At 41.0% G+C, this 24,172-nt stretch overlaps 1 protein-coding gene across 1 annotated transcript in view; it reads right to left on the bottom strand.

The window, feature by feature from the left end:
• Positions 1 to 8,831: 8,831 nt before the first annotated feature.
• The window catches only part of SAMTOR (S-adenosylmethionine sensor upstream of mTORC1), a 40,599-nt gene continuing 25,258 nt past the window's right edge, over positions 8,832 to 24,172 (bottom strand). Inside the window, exons 4-5 of the mRNA XM_069228956.1 lie at positions 17,732 to 17,846; positions 8,832 to 10,707 (exon numbers count right to left, since the gene is read on the bottom strand). Of these exons, the coding sequence (XP_069085057.1) occupies positions 10,078 to 10,707; positions 17,732 to 17,846 (745 nt within the window). The 3' untranslated portion in view covers positions 8,832 to 10,077. The remainder of the gene's footprint in view (positions 10,708 to 17,731; positions 17,847 to 24,172) is intronic.

Below are 24,172 nucleotides of genomic sequence, written 5' to 3' on the forward strand. Positions count from 1 at the left end.
GCTCCATCTCGGTCGGACTACACTTGTGAATTTTCCCCAGTCTGGTGTGACAAGATTTCAACATTTGGTGCTTTGTGCTTATTGGTGTTATTTTTTTTTTTAAACTGATTATCTCTGGTTCTACTGATTGGATTTCTGTTGGCCTTGTTTCATTTATTAAAAGACGTTCTATTTTTCTAACTTGGTGTGGGAGCCTTTTTGTGTGGTGTTTTCACTTGATTACTGTTTGGGGTGTTGCACAAATACTTTATACTTTGCCTCAAACTTAAGCCTAACTGTTTTGTGCCAAGCTACAAGAGGGTTGAGCAAAGATTAATTTAGGGTTGGCTTGTGCCCACACCCCAGTCAACCAAAAACCCCAATTTCTCACAGGGATGACAGGGAAGTGCTGCTGTACCTCCTGTTTAAAGCCTGAGGTGTGTAGCCATTCATGTATGTGAAGCGAGACACTAGTGTTTACACACTGCAGAAGGTGGTGTCTACAGCATCTAGGGCAGAACGGATATTTACACTGGAGATAATTTTTCACTCTGCAACTAGCTCTTCTCCACTTTTCTTGTAAGCATTATGGGGATGCTGTGCGAGTGCCTTCATCTATACCCAATAAACCAGTCATACCTCAACAGCAAACCTACCAAACTGGCAATGTGCCACTGGTTGGCTGCACCAACCATTACACACTTGCCAGTGTCATAGGGGCATTTGAGGGGACCTGACCTCTAAATGTAGAAGGTTATTGGGAGAAGCCTTATAATTCTTCTCCACACATGGTGTGACAACCCTGCCCCTGACTAGATCTTTAATCAGGTAGATTTTAACACATCGTTGAGCACTGGCAGAAACTTCACTGAACTGTCTTTAAGAGGGTGTCCATCAGAAAGTTGCCTTCGTCTTCTAGGATATGCAAAGAAAACTTAATGGTGGTGACAGCATGCTATGCTGTATTATCATCTGTCGGAGGTAGTTTGGCCAGACAGTATTCTAGATCTTGGTTGTCAGGGGGGTTAACTGTGTAGTCGTCCGAAGGGTGATCTTCACATCCTGCACCAGTGGGCTGGTCTTCTGGGTTTCCCTCTCCATTCAGGCTGCCTAGGTCAAAAACAGAATGTGCTGATCTTTCCAGGGATGTGTGTGGATGTGGAGGTGAGCCTACCCTCATAGTGGAAGAGAAGATGCATGATGGGTGTGGGATGTTGTAGAGGACTTGTTGCCTGGTCCTTACATCTCTTGGGCACTATCTGTCAAGGGGCCTCAGAGGCAAGCTCTTCCTCAAAGGTTAGCCCATTTTTTTCCCTTTGGAATCAGAAGTAATGTGCTGGATGGATTTTGTAGATATGGTTTAGCTGAAATTGTGCTATTTTCTCGATAGATGAATGTCAATCTTTGAGGGCTTTAAGCACTCTCTTGAAAATGGAAGTCTCAGAGGTCTTGGAGGTAGGAGCTGAGGTGACCCTCAGCATCACCTTTGTGTCCTGTTTCGGAGGCACTCTCAGCATTGACTTTGGCTCCAAAGGTGAAAGATTGATGCCCTTCGAATGAGAGAACTTTGAGGAGGGGGGTGGCTCCATGCCCTTTGGCAGATGGAGACCTGGCTCCAAAGCCTTGTCTCGATACTGACTGGAGCCAGAGGGCAGCAGTGGACCAGAGGCCAAGGCTTTTTTAATTACTGCTTCTGGGCTCGATGTCAGACTCCCATGAGAGCAGTGCTCTGCCTTGGCATAAGGCCTTTAAACTGGGTGGGGCTTCTTCTTGGTAGGAGGTCCCACCTGTGTCAATGCCCAAGAGTTCCCTTCAACTCTCCTCAGAGGTGCTCGAGAATAATCTCTCAGGACTAAATGTGTGGGGCCGCTTGTCCTTTGACACTGAGTGGGAACTACTCAAAGAAAGATGTCCGGGGTATTGAATACCACTCCCTGTTGCAATTTCACATGTGCCCAGTGCTTTTCCATCCTTTACCTTACCATGTTCTTGCTCTGAAAATTGAGGTAGAAGCTACACGTAAACACCTTGTGATCAGGAAAGAGGCAGAGATTACAGACACCATGTTGTTCGGCCCACGATACTTGCTAACGCACAGTGGCCAGAACTGGAAAGAAGTGTGTTTCATCTGCTAACATTCTTCAAGGCAAAGACCTTTGTGATCTCAGAGAACTGGAGCCAGCAAAAGGCCAGATACCATCCACCCCAGGAATTAAGTTGATTTGTTGGGATCGAGGGTAGAAAAGCGATATACCATCCTGCAAAACTGGTACATTGATTGTTCCCAGTCGCCCAGTCAAAAAGTTATATCTGGACAAGAAGTGACTGCAAGAAAGTATCAGTATGAGCCTTAACTAAACCTATCAGATGCGGGGGTGGGGCATTCTAAGGTGGCGTCAGTGCCAATGTGCATATTGGACTAAAGGGGGAGTCACAATATGCCATTAATGAAAGCTTCTTTGAAGAAAAACAACTTGTAATGTCTTAGCTCAACACTACATAGCAAGAGCATACAAAGCATGTGTATATACAGCCCCACGTACTACAAATAAGGGAGTTGTTCAGTGATTTACAATTCTTTTAGACACTGAAATTAACCTAGATACCCCATTACATTTTACAGCAGAGGAGCATTCAGTGCACAACACTGTGCAAAATAAAGCATTGAAACTGAAGGCACCTGCAGAAGCTTTCACATATGACAATGGAAACAAAAAGGGTAGCTCTGGCCAGCACGTAAAAAGAGAAAGCAGGTGCACGTTAGGACACTGCCAAGGAGCAGGCTTTGCCACATCAGAAGCAGAATAACTTCCATTTTGCATAGATAAGGCAGACGCACAAAGAGATGCAAAGTATGAAAAGAAAATCATGGTTTCGGAGTACATAAACAATAGTCAAAACAGATGGGTGATTCAATATTGAATTCTGATGAAATTTAGTGACATTAAAAACTCTACTTTTGCTCCTGCCCCAAATCTGGCCTATGACTGTCATAGGTAGGCGCATGGGCAGCATCTTTTATCCAGTTACTCCCAATACTAGGTCTGTTGTTCTCTGCCAAACTATCCCTTGGTAATCACTATCCCTGACAACATCTATTTGATAATGAAGAAAGATAAAGACAAACTGTGCAGGTTTTTATTTATTTATTTTCTACAAACATTTAAACATGTGTATCCAGTACTTGCAATGGATGAAAACATTTATTATGCTTCAAGCTTCAAAGATGAGTTGCCCACAAAAAGTGATTCTATCACTTGTAAACATTAACTTATGCCGTGACTACACCACCATTATAATTAAAAGATGAAATCTATGGAAGGGCACAACACAATTCTGCTCCTCCTTTGAGAAAATAAATCACAAATAATCCACCCTGAACATCCAGACTCCACCACATTAGAACAGCCAACTCATGACCTATCATTGTATGTAGGATATCCTTCACACAAAATCTAAACTAAGTTAAGCAGTTATGCTCTACGGCTATGATCACACCTTTTCAGTAATACACATACTTCCATTGTAGATTTAGCAACAAAAAGTAAATTTCTAGGTGACGGTTCTATAAGACACTAAAATAAAAATAGACAATTAAGTACACATCATGGTGGAGGACAAGTCAAAAGAATCAAACGCACCTGCAGAAGTAATCACAGATGGCAATAGAACGAGAATGGGTGCGCTTCCCAGGACATAAAACCAGAAACCGACTGCATGTCAGGACATTCCCAAGGTTGTAGACTTGCATCACAAAAATCTTAAATATCTCTAAAGCAAGTCATATTGTGCATGGGTGAGACACAGGCACAAAGAGATGCAGTTGTTAAAAAGCTTTTGAGGGACTGCAGAAAAGATGAATTATGGCAAAAAAAACAGATAGAAGCTCCAATAAAAGAATTTGGCTGGAATGTTTGCTCAGTTCTCCAGTGACAATTTTGATCCTACATTTGTACACTTTATGATGTAGCCATATGTTTTATGCATTGTTAATAAACATTAAAGATACTTCACATACAACACCATAGCTTGCTGGCACAAAGATTATTATTTGCGTACTGCAATTCATTATAAAAAAATAGATGTAAGTTAAGAGTTTAACCATAGTCATGATGTACTGGATGAGAATATCAAATCATGGTCACAGCCACAACAGAAAAGGGGACAGTCACCTGTTAACCTAAAACACAGATTAACTGTCTGGTCATAATGGGGTAATTTATTTAACTGTGGTGCAGGATTATTCACACTACTATTGAACGTTGATCTTAAAAATATCATACTGTACTGACACCAGTTTGCTGTGCTACTATACCCAGCATTAATAAGGATAAATCTAAAGGACTCTTGTCATTTGGAACTCAGTAACAGTAGTGAATTGTTACGAAAATTCTATTACAAACGTAATTTTCCCTTAAAAGTTCAAATGTGCATCAGATATCATTTGCCTAGTCTAAGTGAAGCAATTATGAGATATTGACTATGATGTGCCCGAGTCTGTGTTGGAAATGTCCCTATCTGCACGGTTTCCCCTGCCTTTTTGCTTCCGACCTTCTGCTTTTGATCCTGTGCTGACTTTCATTTTTGCTGGCTTTAGGATTCTCGCCACTTTACCAATGCTGATCAGTGATAAAGTCCAAGTGCTGTCTGTCTAAATGGTACTGATGATTGGTTTACCCATGATTGACATATTTGGCTTATTAGTAAGTCCCTTTTAATATTCACTATATGTGCCCAGGGCCTGTAAATTAAATGCTACTAGCTGGCCTGCAGCACTGATTGTGCCACCCACAGAAGTAGTCCTGTAAACATGTCTCAGACCTGCCACTGCAGTGCCTGTGTGAGTAGTTTTAACTGCCAGTTCAACCTGGCAAGTGCACCAACTTGCCAGGCCCAAACCTTCCATTTTACAACATGTAAAACACCCCTAAGGTAGGTCCAATGCAGTCCCATGAGCAGGGTGCAGTGTATTTAAAAAGTAGGGCACACACTGGTGTGTTTTACATGTCCTGATAGTGAAACACTGCTAAATTCAATAGGCAAAGCCTATCTGTCCCAAAGGGTAACATGGGGACTGCGTTGCAATATTTTTAAAATGTAATTTCCCATTGGGAGCAGATAGATCTGGAGTTTGGGGTCTCTGAACTAACAATTTAAAAATACATACTTTGGTGAAGTTAGTTTTTACACTGTAAGTTTGAAAATTATACTTTTAGAAAGTGGGCATTTTCTTGCTTAACCATTGTGTGCCTCTGCCTGGCTGTGAAATATACATCTTGGTCAGGATGACAGTTGGGCTGTTTATGAATTCACTCTAGACAGTCACACAAAAGGAGCAGAGGTGTGCCCTACATATACTGATGGGTCTTCCTGAGCTAGAGTGGTGGGAGGAGCTGACACTTGCACCTGAATAGGGCTGTGCCTGTCCTTAGACAAAGCAGTCTCCAACCCCGACATGTGTCTGGGGACAGGGCAGGAAAGGTAGGGTTTTGTGCACTAAAAAGACTTTCCTTTGTAGTTTGCTTACTTCAAAGGCAGAAATGTGTATAGGTATTGGACCTCTGAGGCCACAACTTTAGAATCTGAGGACATTCTGAAAGGAAGACGAGCTAGAGGCTACAGGCAGGACTGCCACTCTGCCTGTTGCTTTGCTGCCCTGCTGCTTCTGTCCTGGGAGTGAAAGGACTGGACTTTGCTTTCTACATCCTACTTCCAAAGGTTCTTCACAGGCTTGGACTGAGCCTGTGTCCTGTTAGAAGTCTCAGGGACATCAAAGACTTCATCTGCCAGCATTTGGGCTCTCTTGCTGAGAATCCAGACTCACCAAGTGGTGCAAATCTAGTTCCTGGGCCCTTGGGAGTGAGTTCTGGTGCATCAAACAAGAAACCAAGTACATTAACTCATAAGTGACTTCGGAACCTGTGCTGCTGTCAGACTCTGTGCGCTGCCTCGACAGGAGCGGTGGTTCCTGCTGAGTGCAACGACCATGACTAATGCAACAGGCTGACGCTCCTGCTGCGCCTACGGAGTCCAGCCACAGCCTGAGTGCCATGTCACGTATGTCCGCGACACCCAACTCCAACTCCGGTGCAGCGCCTGTGGCCCCGTGGTGTGATCACGACACAGCAAAATCGATGCCTCAGGTCTTGATCTGCTGGATTTATCAACCCCGCCGGATTGTAAGGTACCGAAACCACATCACCTCCCCTTCAAATGTAAGGAACCAACACCGCACCTCCTCTGTCTCACAGTAAGGAACTGACTTCTCACCTCCACGGTGGCAGAAAGAAACTGACCCCGCACCGGCTCCAGCGACACCTCACCTCCCAGACACTGTGCAACGCCTTTTCTTCCTCATCATTTTCAAAGGTACTGTGCCTGGGGTCCGTTCGACTCAGTGACCAGCCCGCACTCCGTTGTGAGTGTAGTCAGACTGTTGGGAACGACTCTGTCAAGGACGTCGTGATAGCCCTAGACGGAGCTATTGTGTCTATGCGCTTTACTGAGATTTAATCTTTATAAAGTCTTATTTTTGCTTGTGTCCGTGAGATTTCTGTTGTTTTGGTCTTGTTTTACTCAGATAAATATTGGCTGAAAAGTGACTGAAAAGTTCTCAATCTGTGGTGGCTCTCTGTACACACGCAGCCCTGACACCATCAGAATAATGACAAAAAGATATAAAAAGAAAAACAAGATAGCAAATATTTTCCACCTATGCACCCATGATGTGAAGCACTGTTACCATGTCCATCAGGAACACCCTAACTCTGTTCTATTTCAGGAAAGAGTAGAAGATACACTGTAATAAAGCATTAACTGTTCACAAACCAACTACCTCACAAAGTACTTGCTGACAGTATCCAAGCCTTTGACCCTGTACAGTGCTTTGCTGCATCTGGCTAGTTTTGATCAATAGAAATAGGACCACGAGCAGCAGTCTGGCAACTAGAGCATTCCTGGTCTACTTGACCAACACCACTGAGAGAATAAAGTGTTAAGCCAAACTGTATCCTATTTCAGAAGCTTTCTTGGCAGGATGGCACATTGAACACCATAGCCAATCACATAGCAAATGCAATACCATCAGCAAATTCTTCATGTGAGAGATTAAGAAGATCAGGCAACATATTAAGTACACCAAATTAATACTGTCAGCCCACCTATCCCACTACACAACATATCCAAGGGATCTACATTTTAAATTACTTCCATAGCAGACCTTAATCCTATCCCCACTGCTCACACTAACACAACCTTCAAAGAATAACTGCCAGCTTCAATCGGAAATTCATAACCAAATATGCACTCTGATCAAATCTCAACAGTAAATGTCTCTTCTCACACAACTCACCTCCCCGCAACGTCTCAAAAAGGACTAATTCTCATGTTGCTGAAAAAGCGACCCCATGAAGGTGTAGCCAACTATGATCAATCACCTTCTCAACTATTAGAACATCAGAAAAATCAGTAGCTACCCAATAAGTGCATACTGGCTTCGACATTCTTCTGTATGATTATCAATAATAACTTTTGCTAGGCTTTGCCATTTGTGGATTTCTTTTTTTTTTTAAACTTGTGTTCACATCCCCATTGACATCTGATACAATATATAGACCAACCCAAATTGGACCACTTCAAATGCATGTGTAGTGTAATTTCATCAACTGAAACATATAGAGGACCTTCTCTTTGTCACTACATAAAAACAGCTATATCAAAAGTTATAAATGATGCACTGTGCACACAGACACGGACAGCCTTTGCCTCTCAGTCCAAATGGGATTCATTGGCATCACACTTTGTTCTTATTCATCTTACCTCTCAGCTAGACTGTAATTCATTATGATGATCACAACCAGATCATATATGCTACCAGTAATCTGCAGGGATTAACAGGGAATAATCCTCTCTCCAGAGATACCATGTAACAGTCCTAGGAATGCTTACACACCACTTGTGAGCAGCTGTTGTGAAGTAACAAACACAGTTCAGGTGCAGTTTCACTGGCTTTAATAGGGGTGTGTGACCATGAAAAGCCACAATAACCAATGCTTGCCAAATGTGCTTTAGTGCTAATTTCCGAAATAAGAGTAAAATTAATTCATTGAAGGACATACCATAATGGAGTCAGAAGACCAATGTAAAATATCCAACGGTAAGTAAACCACCCTTGTTAAAATGTTAAATAGCTCTTTCCAGCTGAGGGGCTGTCAATCTTGTCTAAGCCAGTAGGGATTGCACCAATCCTTGTTCGGTTTTTCATGGCAGCTACTTGTAAACAATATGTAAGGACCACATTTTTAGCACTGGCTGAGCAAGTACTTTACGTGGCAAAACTTTAGAAATGTGAGCTGAATAAGTGATTGGCCTCCAAATAGAATAATGCACTGAAGAGAGTCATGTAACCTTCCAGCCTACAGGAAACACCTATGTTAGATTTTAAAGTAGAATAAGAACAAAATCTGTCACAGACATATCTGGCTAGATCTCCAACCACAGGTTATCTCACTTTTTTCCAGCATGCTGAACTTTTTTCAGTTTGACCTGATCAAAAGTATCACAAAAGCACATGATCTGTTAAAAAAAGAGCAAGTAAGAGAACAATTTTCATAGTTAACCAGAAAAAAGTGGTACTACCAGTTCATAGTATTATGTTTCATAAAGCATTACTTTAATACAAGTGAACATATGGAACTTCAAAGAATAAATGTAAATCAAATGCAAATGTGAATCAAATAATTGTGAATCAACGGAAAACAATTAAAAAAAATAACAATATTTTCCCATGCAGACTTTATATATATATATATATATACACATACACACACACACAAATGAAACTGACAAGTAGATATTGCAAAACCTCATTATGAGGCAACGTTTTATTATTTGCTAAGCACAACAGCAACTTTAAATAATTCCACACTGCAATTTTTCAAAGGCAGTTTACTTGGAAAATCGTGACCGAACATCATGTTTTTATTTTTGGCACAGTTTGGATATGTTTGAAACAGGACAGTTTACTCAAAGAAATGATCCATGTATGAAATATTAAATAACTGGCTAGAAATCATGGCCAATAATTTCTTCGAGACATTTTCTTTTATTAAAAAAGATAAGTCATGGACAATAAATTGATCAGTCTGACGTTTACAGTTAATATCAGATCACATGTTACTAGGTGGCAACAACCCTGTTTTACTAATGGACAAGATAATGGGCAAATGCAATTCCTATTCTGTCATTCTGTGGCTAAGATCACATTCACTCCTCCAGTGGTTACTCTACTGATATGTGACATTCGACAAACACATGAAATACTTGCAACAAGTAGAATTATATGCATTCTGGTGAACAGAACAGAAAATGTGGATACCATTTCAAAATCTGAAAACTGTAGTTGAAAAAAGGACTCCTCTTGATCCAGTCGTTTGTTTCTTGTATCTAACTCGTGTAGTACAAAATGCAATGCTATTTATAAAAATACATCCTAAATGTTCTTTACAAATGAGCTAAACCTTTGCAAGAGAAACTATTTGTGCAACAGAAATCAACAGATTTCTTTAGAAAAATATAAATCGTCATTTAGATGGCAAATTTTAGAATGAACTCTATCAAGCTCACCTGCACAATTCTTATCAGTAGCCAAACTACAAACTTCTTAACAGGAAAAAAACTTGCAGGAGTGTGGTTGTTTTGGTAGGAAGTACACCAATAAACTTGATTGCTGACTTGCAGAATAACAGACTGATCTGAAATGTCCTAGAACAGCACACATGCACTGTAATTGAAATATGAATTAGTGCTTAAAGCATAGCAGCAAACTTGAAATGAGTACCTTTTCTGTAAAATGTTAGCACTACAAATTGCATTCTAGGATGCTGCTCCGTATGACACGCTCTACGATGATATTTGTTCAGACAGTATTTTAGTTTCCAAAAAGGTGAAACTTTAAATTGTACAGGTAGCAAAAAGATAGCAAATTATAAAGTTTAACAATTCCCTATGCGTAACTAAAGTTCATATACTAATAGGGTTGAGGAGCAGAATTCGTTTGGCAATATAGTAAGTCAGGCTTCATGGATAATTAAACCAATTTCAACTAAAAAGTAAGATAGGATCTTCAAGCTCATAGAAAGGTACTGAGCTAGCTTGGCTTTCTCCTGAGTCTGAATCATATGGAGTGTCTGGTAGCTCCATGAAAGTGTAAGCTAGCTGTTCATCTTCCATGTCCGAGCGGGAGTAGCAGGGCATTTCACTGTATGCTTCGTCTTCCATGTTGTTGAAGTCCTGAGGGATATACAACATTTCTGGATAGTTCCTACTAACCAAATCACTAATGGTTTTCAGGGATACTTTTCTAAATGCCAATAAATGCATATGAGAAAATTTAGAATATTTGAGACGCTTAAATCCAAGAGACTCTATTGCAATCTTCCAGCTTTTCATCATCATTGCATGGCGGTTCTGGTTGGCAGAATCAGGAGTTATTATAAGTAGCAATCCATTAAGTGCAAGAAGCTCATGTGCCTTTTTACAGCAAATCCAACGCTGGTAAGGTGCTGGAAAGTAGGAAAGAAGTAAGGAAAATACAACCACATGAAAAAGTTCTCCAGGAAGAGAATCAATGGGACTTTTCAATTGTTTGAGAAAAGCATCCACAGCGTCTTGTGCAAGTTGAAGAGGCTGCTGCAGCTGCAGATTTAGAAAATCACATTTGTAGACACTCTAGGAAGGAAAAAAAACTTCAGTCACTGTGCTGATTGTAATTCTTGTGCACGTAGTCAGTTAAAAAACAAATGGTGTGTCCATCTGCTACTGAGAAGCAATCTAGATAAGTTACTTAACTCGTAAAGTACCAGTTACTCACCAAAGCAACTTTAACGTGTAGCTCAACAGTCTTCCTTTTTCACAGTAATTTGACTCCCTCCCAGCAAACAATGTAACAGCAAAACACAGACGATTGGGAAATCAAGCTTGTGCAATGCAGTGAGTGCTCCTAGGCGCCAGCCACAATCATATGCCTGCCAGCTTTCTTTTAGGTCATTGCCTATCATCTTCATCTACTTAACTTCACAGAAAGAGCAGGTAGGCAGTGGGTGTTAGTGATAGGGAAAGGGAAAGGAGATATTATTTAAGAATACAGAAGAACCACACTGAGAAAAGGATTCATAATCCCCATACTAAGCAAGTGTGTTTATCCATACACACACACACCCACACATTCATTCAAAGCCCCACACGTTGGAAGCATCTTTACAGTTTACCGAGAACCAATATTTGAGTTGAGCTGACCCACTGCCCAGTTATCAATCCACTACACCCAGGATTTCTGAGAGGGGAAAACCAACATCAAATCTCCTATTTTACTATGGAAATATGGCAGACTCCATGGGACAAATAACTTTCTACATGCTTTAACATTGTCTTGTAACAATTCACCCCTGAGGGCCTCTTGGCTATAACATATGATTTTCAAAAGAAAAAGGCCAGGCCTATTGCCTTGGTCATAATGTTTCATAACAAACAGACCAGTCCTGTGGCAACTCTTCCCAATGAAACAATTGGGCGTGGAGCCTTTTTCACACTGCCTTGCCACAGAAAACCAACTCAAACACACTGATGTGAGTATAAGCTTTCCCAGATGGAAGCAATCAGGAACACAGCCATAGAACTACAGAATTATAAGAATGTATGTTCAGCTAAATGATACACAATCATTCACATGGATCATCAAAGTGCACAAAACAAAACACCTCTGCCTGCTATGGTCTTCTGTGAAATTCAGTCTACAGATTTTAACACAGTGTATTAACTACGCCACATTTAAAGTACAGAACTGGCTTTAAAATAAGCTGGTCACAAACAATACATAAGGCGTATTGCCTTTGACAATTTTTTATAATAAACCGTCCAGGCGTATGGCAGCTAACATAATGTTCCCCAATTAACAAAACACTGGCTTGTTGTGCTAACTAAATTAGTGCTACTTATTGAACATAGGCTTAACCAAAATGAAAAATATGCACTCTTTCTTTGGAAGCACATACATTCTGACAATCAAATGCTTCTTTGCCCACCCCATTACCATTCCATTAACCCGTTTTCCTTGTGAAGGTAAGCAACAGCTGCGCTATCAAGCCAGACCTAACACGTAAGGTGGATTGGCTTACATCAAAGGCCAAAAGGACAAAATCAAAAAATGTTCTGACTTGCCAGAGTAGATGTAATGCAAATAATGTATCCTCTTGGCTGACTTGACTTTAAAGGGGAAGGAAAATTTTGTTACCTGTTCTCCTAGTTCTCAGTCACGGACATTTTCTGAATCTATTAATAGCAGAATGTCTCCAGCACATGCAGGACCACTGGAACTCTTTTTACAATATATATTTGATATAATACTTATACACGACTATAAAAGGCAACATTTTCATTGTAACATATTTTACATTTTGTCAAATCTGTCATAAAAATGAAAATAACAAATGTTTAAGCATTTTATAGAAGTATAAACTACAGAAAAGTGTGATCACCAGACAGGCTGCATATAAATACACATATGTGCTAATCTGACACTGCACCTTTAGGAATTCCTGAAGCTTCCTGCCTGGCTATTCGGTAATGTAGGATCACTCAGGCAGTTTGTTCGAAGGCACCTCAGTGAAATGATTTTCTCATCCCAATACGCAACCTTAAATGCACACTATGTATGTTAATGTCAGAACAGACCGAAAATAAACATGTCTCCAAAAGTATTGTAAATCTCCTTAATTACTTGATAAGTGTAATATGCACACTGCTTCTCGTGTCTCTATACACTATATGCTACTCATAATCATGTTCGCAAACACAAACTTCAATTAATAGGGAAATAAGAATCATCAGCTTTGTTTTTGGAAACACTAGGAGGCAGAGGGTGTTTATAGACTCAGAAAATATCCATGCTATAGAACCCTGATTATAGGAAGGTGAGTTTTCCTTCTGTCATGATATTCTTCCCCATACCCAAAAATAGTAGCATAAAGTAGCAAGCTAAAGAGAATTGTGCTTCATGGCTGGGATCCAAAAGGAGAGTGAAAAAGAAACATAAGCAAATAGGCTACAACCCAAAAAGAGTCCTAACCCACTCTTGCTATCCATCTTCAAATCAGAGTCAATACAAGAGTACTTAGCAGATGTATGAACCTGATTTCAAGATAGCCATGTGTCTGGAATGGGGCTATTCCTCATGAGGGAGCCAATAACTATGTTGGCACTGGAAAAATGGTCTTTACAAGGTTTGTTTGCCATCTCATGACTTGTAATGATATAGGATACGCAAGTCTCTCTCAACAGTCTGAATTGTCAGACGTAAAACTCTAAAGACAAATATATGAAAAACAGAGGACTAGAATACCAATCAATGTCAGAGCCTTTTTTCACATCCAATGTATGGGCTGACCTTTTCACTGGAGAGGAAGGGTCTGGAAAAAAAGATGGGAAGGGAAATGGACTGATATATAAAAATAAAAAAATCTAACATGAGATAAATTCAAATACCACCATGATGGACTGTCTTAACCAGTCAATAAACCTGGAATTCAAAAGGATCAAAAGAGAACCACCGTCTAGTCTACCAAAAAAGTGTTCACGACAACTGCGATGTGGGACGCTGGACACAATATCTTCCTTGAGCTCATATGCATGCTCTTTCATGAGATATTCCAGGACTGAACACTTTGAATATACTTAGCAGGTTAGTGAGATGCTCCATGCCAGAAAGCAGCGTTAAATTATTCATATTTCCATTTAAAGGATGTATCCCCATTTGGTGAGAGAATGTATTACTTTAGTGTTGCCCACCTGTATTCGTATGCCTGATGCAGATATCAATAGGAGGAGGGATATTTAGGCCAACTGGGATGGCATCAACTCCAACATGTTGATGTGGTACTGCTCTTCTAAAAGGGACCACTTCCTCCGAGTTGAGTGTTCACTCACAGGAATGCTCGAGCCCTTCACTGATACAGCAATCACCAAGGTCAATATGTAAGGAGTTTTCTAAAAAAGGAACTCCTTAAAGCTAATATTCTTTTTCCAGTCCTTTGCTGTCTGAGACCATTGGTTATCGAGGCGCAGCTTAAGCAGATGAACATGCAATCTGGCATTGGGAACTACAAAAATGCAAGCAGCTATTCTCCCAGGATACAGGAGACCTGTATGTGTGTTAAGACCAGATTAGTTTTGTGTAATTTTGCTTCTAATTTCTTTTTCTCATTGACTAGTTATCCAAATATTGATACAAGGGGATATGTATTTTTCTTAAAACCACTAATACCACCGTCTAGCACTCCAAGGACATTTGAGGAGCTGATTTCAGGACAGATGGAAGGGCACTGTATTGACAGTCAGATGTTCCAATTTGAAAGTTCAGGAAACTCCTAGTTTGCTTGTCTTTTAGATTGTGTTAATGTGCAATCAGCAAGTCTAGTGATGCTATTCATTCTTTCTGGTGTAGCAGAGAAATGATCTGATGGAGAGCCAACAGCCGGAGGTTTTACTTCACCACCCATTGTTTGGCATACTTGAGGTCTAAGATCAAATGATACTCTAGAACTTGGACTTTATAACTGAGTAGCCTTAAGAAATAATGTCTTGGTTCTTGGGTACCCTTTGCACCAAAGTTTCCTGAAGGAGCAGACTATGTCCTCTACCAGCCAGATGGGACTAAAGGTGGATTGATTAATTATTTTATTTTTTTCAGTAAACCTTAAATAAAGGCAAAACGTTAATATAAGGCAGTATTTTGCATTCTGCTAATCACTGTCATGTCTGAAGGCATCTAGAACCCAGCCTTCGGTCTTTGAACAAAAGGTGTTGCACTCATTATATTTCTACTGTATCATTAGTCTCCAATCTGACAGGACCCCTGATATTTCTGGGCGGTGTCATTAGGCAGGCTTTCCTGATGCTTAGCTCTCATATCTCCCACCAGCCAGACGTGACCTATCCAGGGGCCCCAAATTGTCTTTAATTTACTGGGTCACCTCTGCATTCTTATATGGGCTTCTCCATCTCCAAGCACTGATTCAATCTTGACAGTTCTCCAAGTCTGTCTCTCTCTGGAACACCACCACAATGAGCTAAAGCACCAATTGGATGTCCATACCTAAAATCCCACAAACTCCCCAGTAGTTCTTCCCTCACCTCCGTCCAGAATGCCCATATCACTCTAATAAAATTCTGAGGAAAATGTTGACTTGTTGGAGCCCGTAGCGCCATTGCCTTTCCAGAGGGTGACAATGGCCTCATCCCAATCCAGTTCCTCTCCTGTTCCAAGGTTGCTCCCCATCTGTTTCTAAACCTCAGCAGGGCCTCTGGTTCATTGCTTGGGAGTGTTTTGTAAATCTGGGATATTGCCGCAGCTTTGGAGTCCAGTTAGGAGAATCTTAATTTCCAACAACATTGCCTCTGTCAAGGCTATCACATTTCCAACAGCATTGGTTCTGTCGATTCCACCCAGTACGTTTCAAGGGTTTTGCAATGCACACTTCCGTTGGTTTTTATTTGTAGAAATGTACCAATTGTAGTCCAGATTCTTCCACAAATGTACACAATCTTTGATACTCTCAGGTCCCAGGAAGTAATCTGAAGTGGATATCTGCAGTTGTAAGATTTCACACACTAGCTATTTTATCCATAAGAGTTCTCTTGGTGTGCTTTCCCATCCATCACTGGTGCCATTTCATTAATTCTTGACATTGCCTAGCACCCAACAGTTTTCTGTTATTCAATGCCACAAGGTGGAGATGATGGAAATGTTCCTCCACTCTTACCAGGATAATTTTAATTGGTGGCAGGATGGAGGAGGCATTGCTTAGTCCAGGAGCCCTGCAGAAGGCTTTCAAAACCCCTACCTGTATCTACCTTTTGTCTTTTAATGAAATAGCTTTTACAGAAATAGTTGCTATCCGTGCTGCTACAGACCTCTATCACATACTCTGATTTGCACTTCTGGAAATTCCTTTTGTCCCTCTAGACTTCCCTATATGCAGGATTTATTTCCCAACATGGGTACTCAGAAAGTATTCTTGAGAAAAACAAACATGATTTTCTGATGAGTCTAAGGAGATGACATGAGTCACAGTTAGGAAAAGTGATTGATAGAAGGGCTAGTACGGATACCACAAGCAACAGATCTGCAGACTGGTTGGCTGCACTTAATTAGAAGTGATTATGCCTTCCTTAAGGATATCCTAAAATCATCTGATTCTTTCCAGAAAGGAGACTGATGAAACAGTCAAGGTGACAAGTTAGACATACAGTGCATACTTTTAATTTCCATTCCTTAGGGCCCAATGGATGTAAATTAATTTTTTTTAAACTGTAGTTTATTTTGCCTACAGATGACCAGAGAGTCGAGAGAAAACATTTCTACAAGAAAGAAAGGACCAGTCTTCAGAGATCTGCATTTATTTTCCATGTACCTTTCCCCCCTGTATAAGGAGTAAGAGTAAGGACTTTAGGCATGGTAGACTCTTCAAGCTCTGTAAGCAAAGCCACAATATGGAGTCTTTTGAGTCTGCTCTAAGTACAACCTCCTTAAAAGTGAATACATCAACCCCGGGAGATACCGATTAAGAAATGTTCCCAGATGGTGCATATATGCGAGTTCAAAGTACATAAGGTAGGAGAAAAAAACCTGCTTGCAAGGTGAAGGGCCGTGTGGCACATCTGAAACAAATTGAGTTTCTGTTTTTTGGAGTTTCATCTTCTCTCTGTCCTCATTTGCCTTGAATGAGAGAGTGACGTTGCTCATGCTGCTTGGAGGTACACTGTGTCTAATGCATTCATGTTCACTGCGTCAGAGGAATAGCTGGCAGTAAAGCTTTGCTCAAAGATGGTGCATAAAGGGAAGACAAATTTGGTTCATCACAATCATTTAACAACAGTTCCTTTATCATAGAAAATAATTCTATTATAAATGTTGTCCAAGGTATGTGTGACAATTTAACAAGGAGGATTATTTAACTGACAATTTGTTTTAGAGGGGATTTTTTAAACTTACTTTTTAGCGTTTTGTTACCCTTTTTTCAGGGTTGACTGCTAATTTGGTGTTTATGAGTGAGATCCAGACAATATCCTTCCACTTACTGTCTTCACTGCGCACCTTTGATGCCACCATAAGTTCACATTTTCTCTTGTGTCTGATGCCAGCACTTCTGTTCTCTTGTGACAGGCATCTCTGCACTGCTACCCTCACGCACATTATACCGAAGTAGGTATAACAGTTAGTGTTTGCTAAGGAGGTGAGGGGAGGAGGAAGAAGGTGGAAGGGATAAAGACAGTGGAAAAGGGAAGACAGGAGGGGGGTGAAATGGCTCCTGCCACACCAAATCTGTAGTACACATATTACTAGGTGAGTAAAAATTATACAGGAATGACTTTTTTCGCTTTTAAGTTTATTGTTATTAATGCATTTTTAATTACTACGTTTTGGCATATACCAAGCAATTTGTGGCACGAGCAACCCGTACAGTAATAGACCAAGAATTCAATTGACGTTAGGGGAAAAATTATTAGGAAAAAGGGAGATATTTATATCAAGCTGGAACTATCTCTGTCACATAGCTTTGCACCCAATAACTTCTTTAAGTAGCTTCATCAAATGAGAGTAAGTAGTTGGACTGCTGTTTTAGGGGATGTGGTCTATTACTGTTCTATATTCTATATCTAAAAATGTAATGGGGGAAAACACATAATGCTTTCTTACCTCAACAGCAGGTACAATGTCAATTCCAACTGTTAAGAATTCATCAAACCTCAAAAATGGATTAAAGCAGCTTCCAACATCAATTAATCGAATTTTGCCTGGAAGGTGTGTCAAACTAAAAATAAACATACATATACATGTTTAGTTGTGCAGTTATGGTGTTTATGTAAAGCTGTCAAACTCTGTAATTAAGATAACGCCAGAATGACAGCAATAAAACGAGAGTTCTACATTATTCTATGAAAATAATAATGTACAACAGGCTTTACAAGGCTCTCCCAAAATTGCCTACCTACCTAAACTGGGCCATACCCGGATTTTATAAACCATGATGGTGTTACATATTACAAAATTCAAGAGGAAACCCGTGACAACTAGTTTCATTACTAAACAAAATAAGCAAAAGGGAGGCAAGTAATCTTGGAATGACAAAATATTTAGTATGTAAATGCATATTTTTCAAACCATGCGTCATGTGTTTGCCACTCCTGAATTTAGTTAGCCTATAAGCTCCATGCTAAGCTTTTTTGTTTTAAACAAAAAGGGGCATCATTGAAAATAATGTTATTTGTACAGAAATTGTGTCTGCACATAATGTGGACTTCAGGAGCAAGTATCTATTTCCCTGCATTGTGTACTAGGGACGACAGGCCAGGAAGACACAAATACTAATAACATTTCAAAGGTAAATTTGATTTTCAAAATGCAGGGGCATTTGGCAGAAACAAAAGAGAACATTTATTGCCAAAAAAGACAAAATAATAAGAAAAACACTTGTAATGTAAAGTTCTTAACTGAATTGTTCCTGACAGGTAGACAGCTTCTTTTTTAGAATAATTCAAATCTGAAATTAAATGCTATGAGCCTATACGAACCTCCCCAAACACAAGCAGCCCTAATGGTAACACATTAAGCTGACAGCCTACACAGCCACAGCCTTCAACTGTTGCAACATTTCCACTTGGCGCTTCTTTATTCAGTATTCAATGTCTTTTGTTGCTCAGCCTAAGCTCGGATTTGTGACTTTGCAAATGCTGGGGGAAGGAAGAAAGTGTGAAAGAGAGCACGTGAGAAAAAGCACAAGAAAGCAAGACAGGGAGTGCGAGAGAGAGAAAGACAGAAATATCATAAATGGATGTCATATTAGGTGGGCCTGCAAGCTTAACAAAGCATGTTCATGGATCCTAGTGGGGTTTCCTAAATGTCTTGAACACCTATTTTCTATCCTGACATATATATTTAAACTTTTACTTGAAAAACAATTAAGTTACTCGCCTGTAATTACAGTTCTATAATCATGATATTTTGCATGGAGAGAAATGAGGAAAAGCCCTTGCACGCTTCACTGTGTTCCACCACATTTATGTCCAGTTTTGTAGTTGCTTGGGCTCATATCCCCCATATGAAAGATTCCTGAATCTGCACATCAGTCATCCAGGGAGGAGTTTGTTGATCTTTGTGAAAATAAATGGTTGTGGTGTGAAGGGCAGACCTGTAGCTATGTTCAGCCTGTTGGTCCACCACCAAAGAAACAACTACATGCATGCTGTAACATTTACTTTACCTTTGAAGGACTCTCAGTATTGCACCCATTATTCATTTAATTATTTTTTCTAGAGGCACTAGTGTATTAAAAGAATTCATGACAACATCATGCCCAGCTTAAGAATTCATGTTTCTTGTATGTGATTAAGAAAGGAGGAGGCGTTTTGCAAGTGAAGTATGTGCTTGTCCAAAAGGAAAGCCTTCCCTTCCTTGGATTTCAGAACGGCGCCAGAGAAGTGTATCCTATTAGCTTGAAAAAGAGAAGGCTTTTTTGTGTTTAGAGCCAGTTAGAAACTGTGGATAAGCTGCAATCAAGTGTTGGCAGACAATGTTGCCTCCCTTTTATGAGCCAATCATCTGAGCAATGCCATCTAAGGCGACCATACACAAAAGATGCAAGCAGTAAAAACCTGCTACTTCAAAGTGGATCTACTTCCTGTGCTTGGATTGAATTAGGATATGCAAGTACGCATTCTGCAAATTAAACAATGCCATGTGTTCCCCTTCCTGTATAAGGAACAGGAATGCTCAATGGTTGACCATTCGGAGAGCTTGTTTTTTCAAGGTAGTTATTGAAGAGAAGTAGTTCTAGGATTGGTCACCACTCACCAGACTTCTTATCTATTTTTTTTATTTTTTTTAACAACAAAATCTGAAGCAGAATCCCTTGCTGCATTGTAATTGGGAATGGGTTTGAAGTCCCTCTTAAGCAGCATGGGAAGGATCTGCAAATGATTTGATGGTGCTCCTGCTGTTGGAAGGAGGGGCGAGTTAGGGTTGGTGGGGTTGTTAAACAAGGTGTTTACTGTTAATAAATTGATGTCGCCACCTTACCAGGTCCATATCCCACTTGACGGAAGTGAGGTTGGACCTTTCCTGAACAGGGAAAGACCTTCAACTAGTAAGCAGAAGCAATAGAGCAGGAAATAAGTAAATTGTAAAAAGGATGATGGTGTGTTACCTGCTGACACGTAGACTGGTGATCAAGGTTTTAATAAGAAAAGTGCATTTGCTTCTTACTTCTTGGATTTAAGTGCAACTACTCACAACATATTTTCTACTTGTTAGCAATGCAGACAAGAGTAAGCAGTTCCAATATGGAAATTCCCACATTTGTGGCTTGCCTTGTAGCTAAGTGTTAAGTAGAGAAGATGAAGGACATTAGAGAGATTGGGGAGTTCTTTGGGAATTCGGGGACAAATGTCACAGCTTAGAACTCGCATTGATTAGGCAGCATAATGCTCAACATGGTACACAACACAGACGCACTAACAGTAATTGTCTCTCATTGGAGGCAAAGTGGACTAATAGATTGGGGAGGAAGCAGGATTCAGCTATTGCGCAGAGCACTAAATTACAAATTTGACAAATAGGTTTCAATAGGGATGTTAAGCAAGAGGTGGATGGTGCTGCACTAGGAAGTAGGGTAATGAGGCTGTCAATTATCTCAATGTATGCCTGTCCTTCGACATTCTTCTGGACTTAGCATTTGCAAGAGTGCTTGTGCTCTCTCCCCTAACCATGGTAATATTGGCTTATCCTTAATTGGCGTATCTAATTTACCTGTAAGTCCCTTGTAAAGTGCACTACATGAGCCTAGGGCCTGTAAATTAAATCCTATTGTGCGCCTGAAGCACTGATTGTGCCACACACTTAAGTAGCCTTTTACACATGTTTCATGTCTGCCACTACAGGGCCTGTATGTGCCGTTCGACACAGCCATGTCAACCTAGCAAAATAACCCTTTTGCCAGGCCCTTACCTTGCCCTTTTATACATATAAGCAGTGGCAGCTACTCCACTTGGACGGAGCAGCGTCGCCCCCCTCCCCCCGCAGCAGCAACCGCTGCCAATCCTTTAACATGGAAAGGATAATAAACATAGTTTATTATCCTTTCCTTGTTAAAGGGCAGGGCATATGGGGTGACGAGTAGTGAGGGGAGTGCACTGTGAACTGCGCATGTACGTTTGGCCGGCCGTCTCAGGCCAGCCCAACACACATGCGCAGTAGGCTCTCTCCAGCCCGGCAATACAGTTGCCGGGCTGGAGAGAGCCTGCACAGGCCCCAGTCTGCCAGTGAGTGCCCTGGCTGGGTGCTCCAAGCCAATCCTGACGCTGCTCTGAGCTTCGCCGGGATTGGCCGCAGGGCAGGATGGGAGCCTGTACCTAGAGCGAGGGAAGAGAGGCGGGCGGTGGAGCGGAGGTACGTTTAAAAAAAATAATAATTATAATAATAATAATAATAATAATAATAATAATATTTTAAAATGTTTTTAATGTCTGCCCATCCTCTACCCCAGTGCACCGCCCCGCCCCCTGTGACTCCCACGAGCCGCGACTACATACAAGGCACCCCTAGGGTAGGGCCTAGATAACACAGATGGCAGGTGCACTGTATTCAAAAGGCAAGATATGTACTTTTAATTCTTACATGTCTTGTAAGTGAAAAACTTCCAAAGTCGTTTTTCACTACTGTAAGGCCTATTTCTCCCAAGGGATAACATTGAAATTGCCTTATTACATCTTATAAGTTTAATTCACATTCTAGAAGATATAAACTTTTTGAGTTTGGGGTCTCTGGAAATAAAACTTGAAATCCTAACTTATGCTGAAGTCGGATTTTAAAATGTAATTCTGAAAATGACAACTTTAGAAAGTTGGCATTTTCTTACTTTACTCATTTGGTGCCTGCTGCCCTGTCTGTGATCACTTGGCTGGGGTGGGTGACAGCTGGGTTTGATGTATGGCTCCTCGACAGCCACACACAATTAGAGCTTAGGTGTGACTTGATGGGTTATCCTGGCAGGATGGGAGAAATGGGCAGGCCACAGCCTCACTTACACCTGAATAGGCTGTGTCCTGTCACCACACAAAGGGCTGCATAACCCCTTGTAGCGAGTCTGGAGCCGGGGCAGAAAGGGCAGGACCTCTGTACACTTCCAAGGCCTGTCTTTGAAGTCTCCCCCATTTCAAAGGCCCAACTGGGTATACATACAGGACCTCAGAGACCAACACGTCAGCACACTTCTGGACTTGAGAATGCTATGATGCCAAGAAGAAGGACTGCTGTGTTGCTGAAGGACTGTCACACTACTGAACTGCTATCTTGCTGTGGCACCCTGCTGCCTGTTCCCCTGCGTAGGTGTTAAGGACTGGACCTGCATCACTTGAACCCAGAGTAACTCCAAAGGCTAGCTGGGTGGCCTCCTGATCGAAAGTCTCAGGGACATAAAAGACTTCCAACAAACCTGCTTCTGTACGTGGGCTCTCTTCTGTGAGTCTACCCCGCCAATGGAGGACAATCTCCCTTACAAAGGATTGCATATGTCTCCTTGCTACAGATGTCTTGGATTTCGCTTATACTGAAAGTCTATGTACTTGATACTATGAAAGGGATTTTCCACGAAAAATGTTTCAGAGAAGATTTATGCACGGGTTCTAACAGAGGACCCGTCGGACAACCAAGCACTATATTTAGTCCCCAGTGAGTCCCCAACAACTAACTATTGGGTACACCTTACAATCCAAAAAATTCCTATTAAATGGAATACAAAAGAAGGAACTCCGAGAACGAGACTTCCTGATGAAAACCTCAAACTAGATTTAGCCAAATATGGAAGACAAAGATGGCACCTTCTTCACATGAAGTTGGATTCACTTTCCTCAATGCGCCACAAGCAGAACCATTTCCTCCTAAATGTATACAAAGTCCTCGTAGATATCCTTTTTACCACCTTCAAAATATTCATGCATTCTAAAGCTATGTTCAGATGCCCATGCTGGATAAATATGGCAGCCATGGCATTAAGGTTTGAGATACTACGTTTCATTTTGTGACTTCGGTGATAAGGGAAGCAGATTAGTGATCTACCAATGCATTGGCCACAGGGATGGGGTATTGCTACACTGTGATGATCACCTCTGTCAGAAGTGGGATTAGAGGGAAATCTTATAGGAACGTTCTCATCCAACTGATCAAAATGACATTCCACAGGGAGCTTTCCTCCTGGAAACTTGACACAAAGTCATAACCATTTTGCATTGTGTGGCTTGCAAAGAGAGTTCACTGCAGTTAATCCATCATTTGAAGATTTTGTTCAGTGTACTGTTGTGGATAACCCATTCTTTGGCCCTCTGAAATGAGGACCAAAGAACAGTCCTCTGAGACAAACTCTACTACAGCATTTGCCTTTAGCTTTTGAACCTGCATCAAATGTTAAGCTGTTGTTTTTCACCAGCATTTAGTGTGAAACTGAAGCTTCATGCAGAGAAATTGGACCCTGTAACCCATATTTATTCAGGTAACACATTTCTGTTGTTGGGAGTCTGAATCAGAACTTCTGTACTGATCAACGAGTCATGTATATGATAGGTTTGCACATTCTGGTATCATGGTATGCAGATTTGTAGAGTACACTATCACTAAGGAGGGCATCCTGGCACAGAGCAGGTGTGAGGCTAGCCGAACCTACAGCCTACGGCCTAGTGGGACTACTCAAAAAGCCAGGTGCTCAGCTTCTTGCAGAATTCATGAAGTGAGGAGGAGGCTCTTATGGCTAGCAGCAGGTCGCTCCACACTTTAGGAGCGATGTAGGAGAAGGAATGACTGCCAGACCTGGTTTTCTATATGTGTGGGATGTATGCAGTAGGAGTCCGGATGAGCTGAGTGGTCTGGGAAGGTAGTGAAAGCAAATGTGATTATTGAGGTATGCTAGGCCAGTCTTATGTAGCGCCATGAAAGTGTGGGTGAGGAGTCTGAATTGTGCTCATTTGTGTATGGGGAGTCAGTGGTACTTCTTCAGGTGTAGTATGATGTGATGATCTCCCATGCGGCATGGGAGATTGAGAGTGAATCTGCCATGTGTTCCGTTTGGTCTGCAGCCTTCTGGTATGTTTT

Source organism: Pleurodeles waltl, chromosome 4_1 (genome assembly GCF_031143425.1).
Source record: "Pleurodeles waltl isolate 20211129_DDA chromosome 4_1, aPleWal1.hap1.20221129, whole genome shotgun sequence".
Classification (NCBI taxonomy): Eukaryota; Metazoa; Chordata; class Amphibia; order Caudata; family Salamandridae; genus Pleurodeles; species Pleurodeles waltl.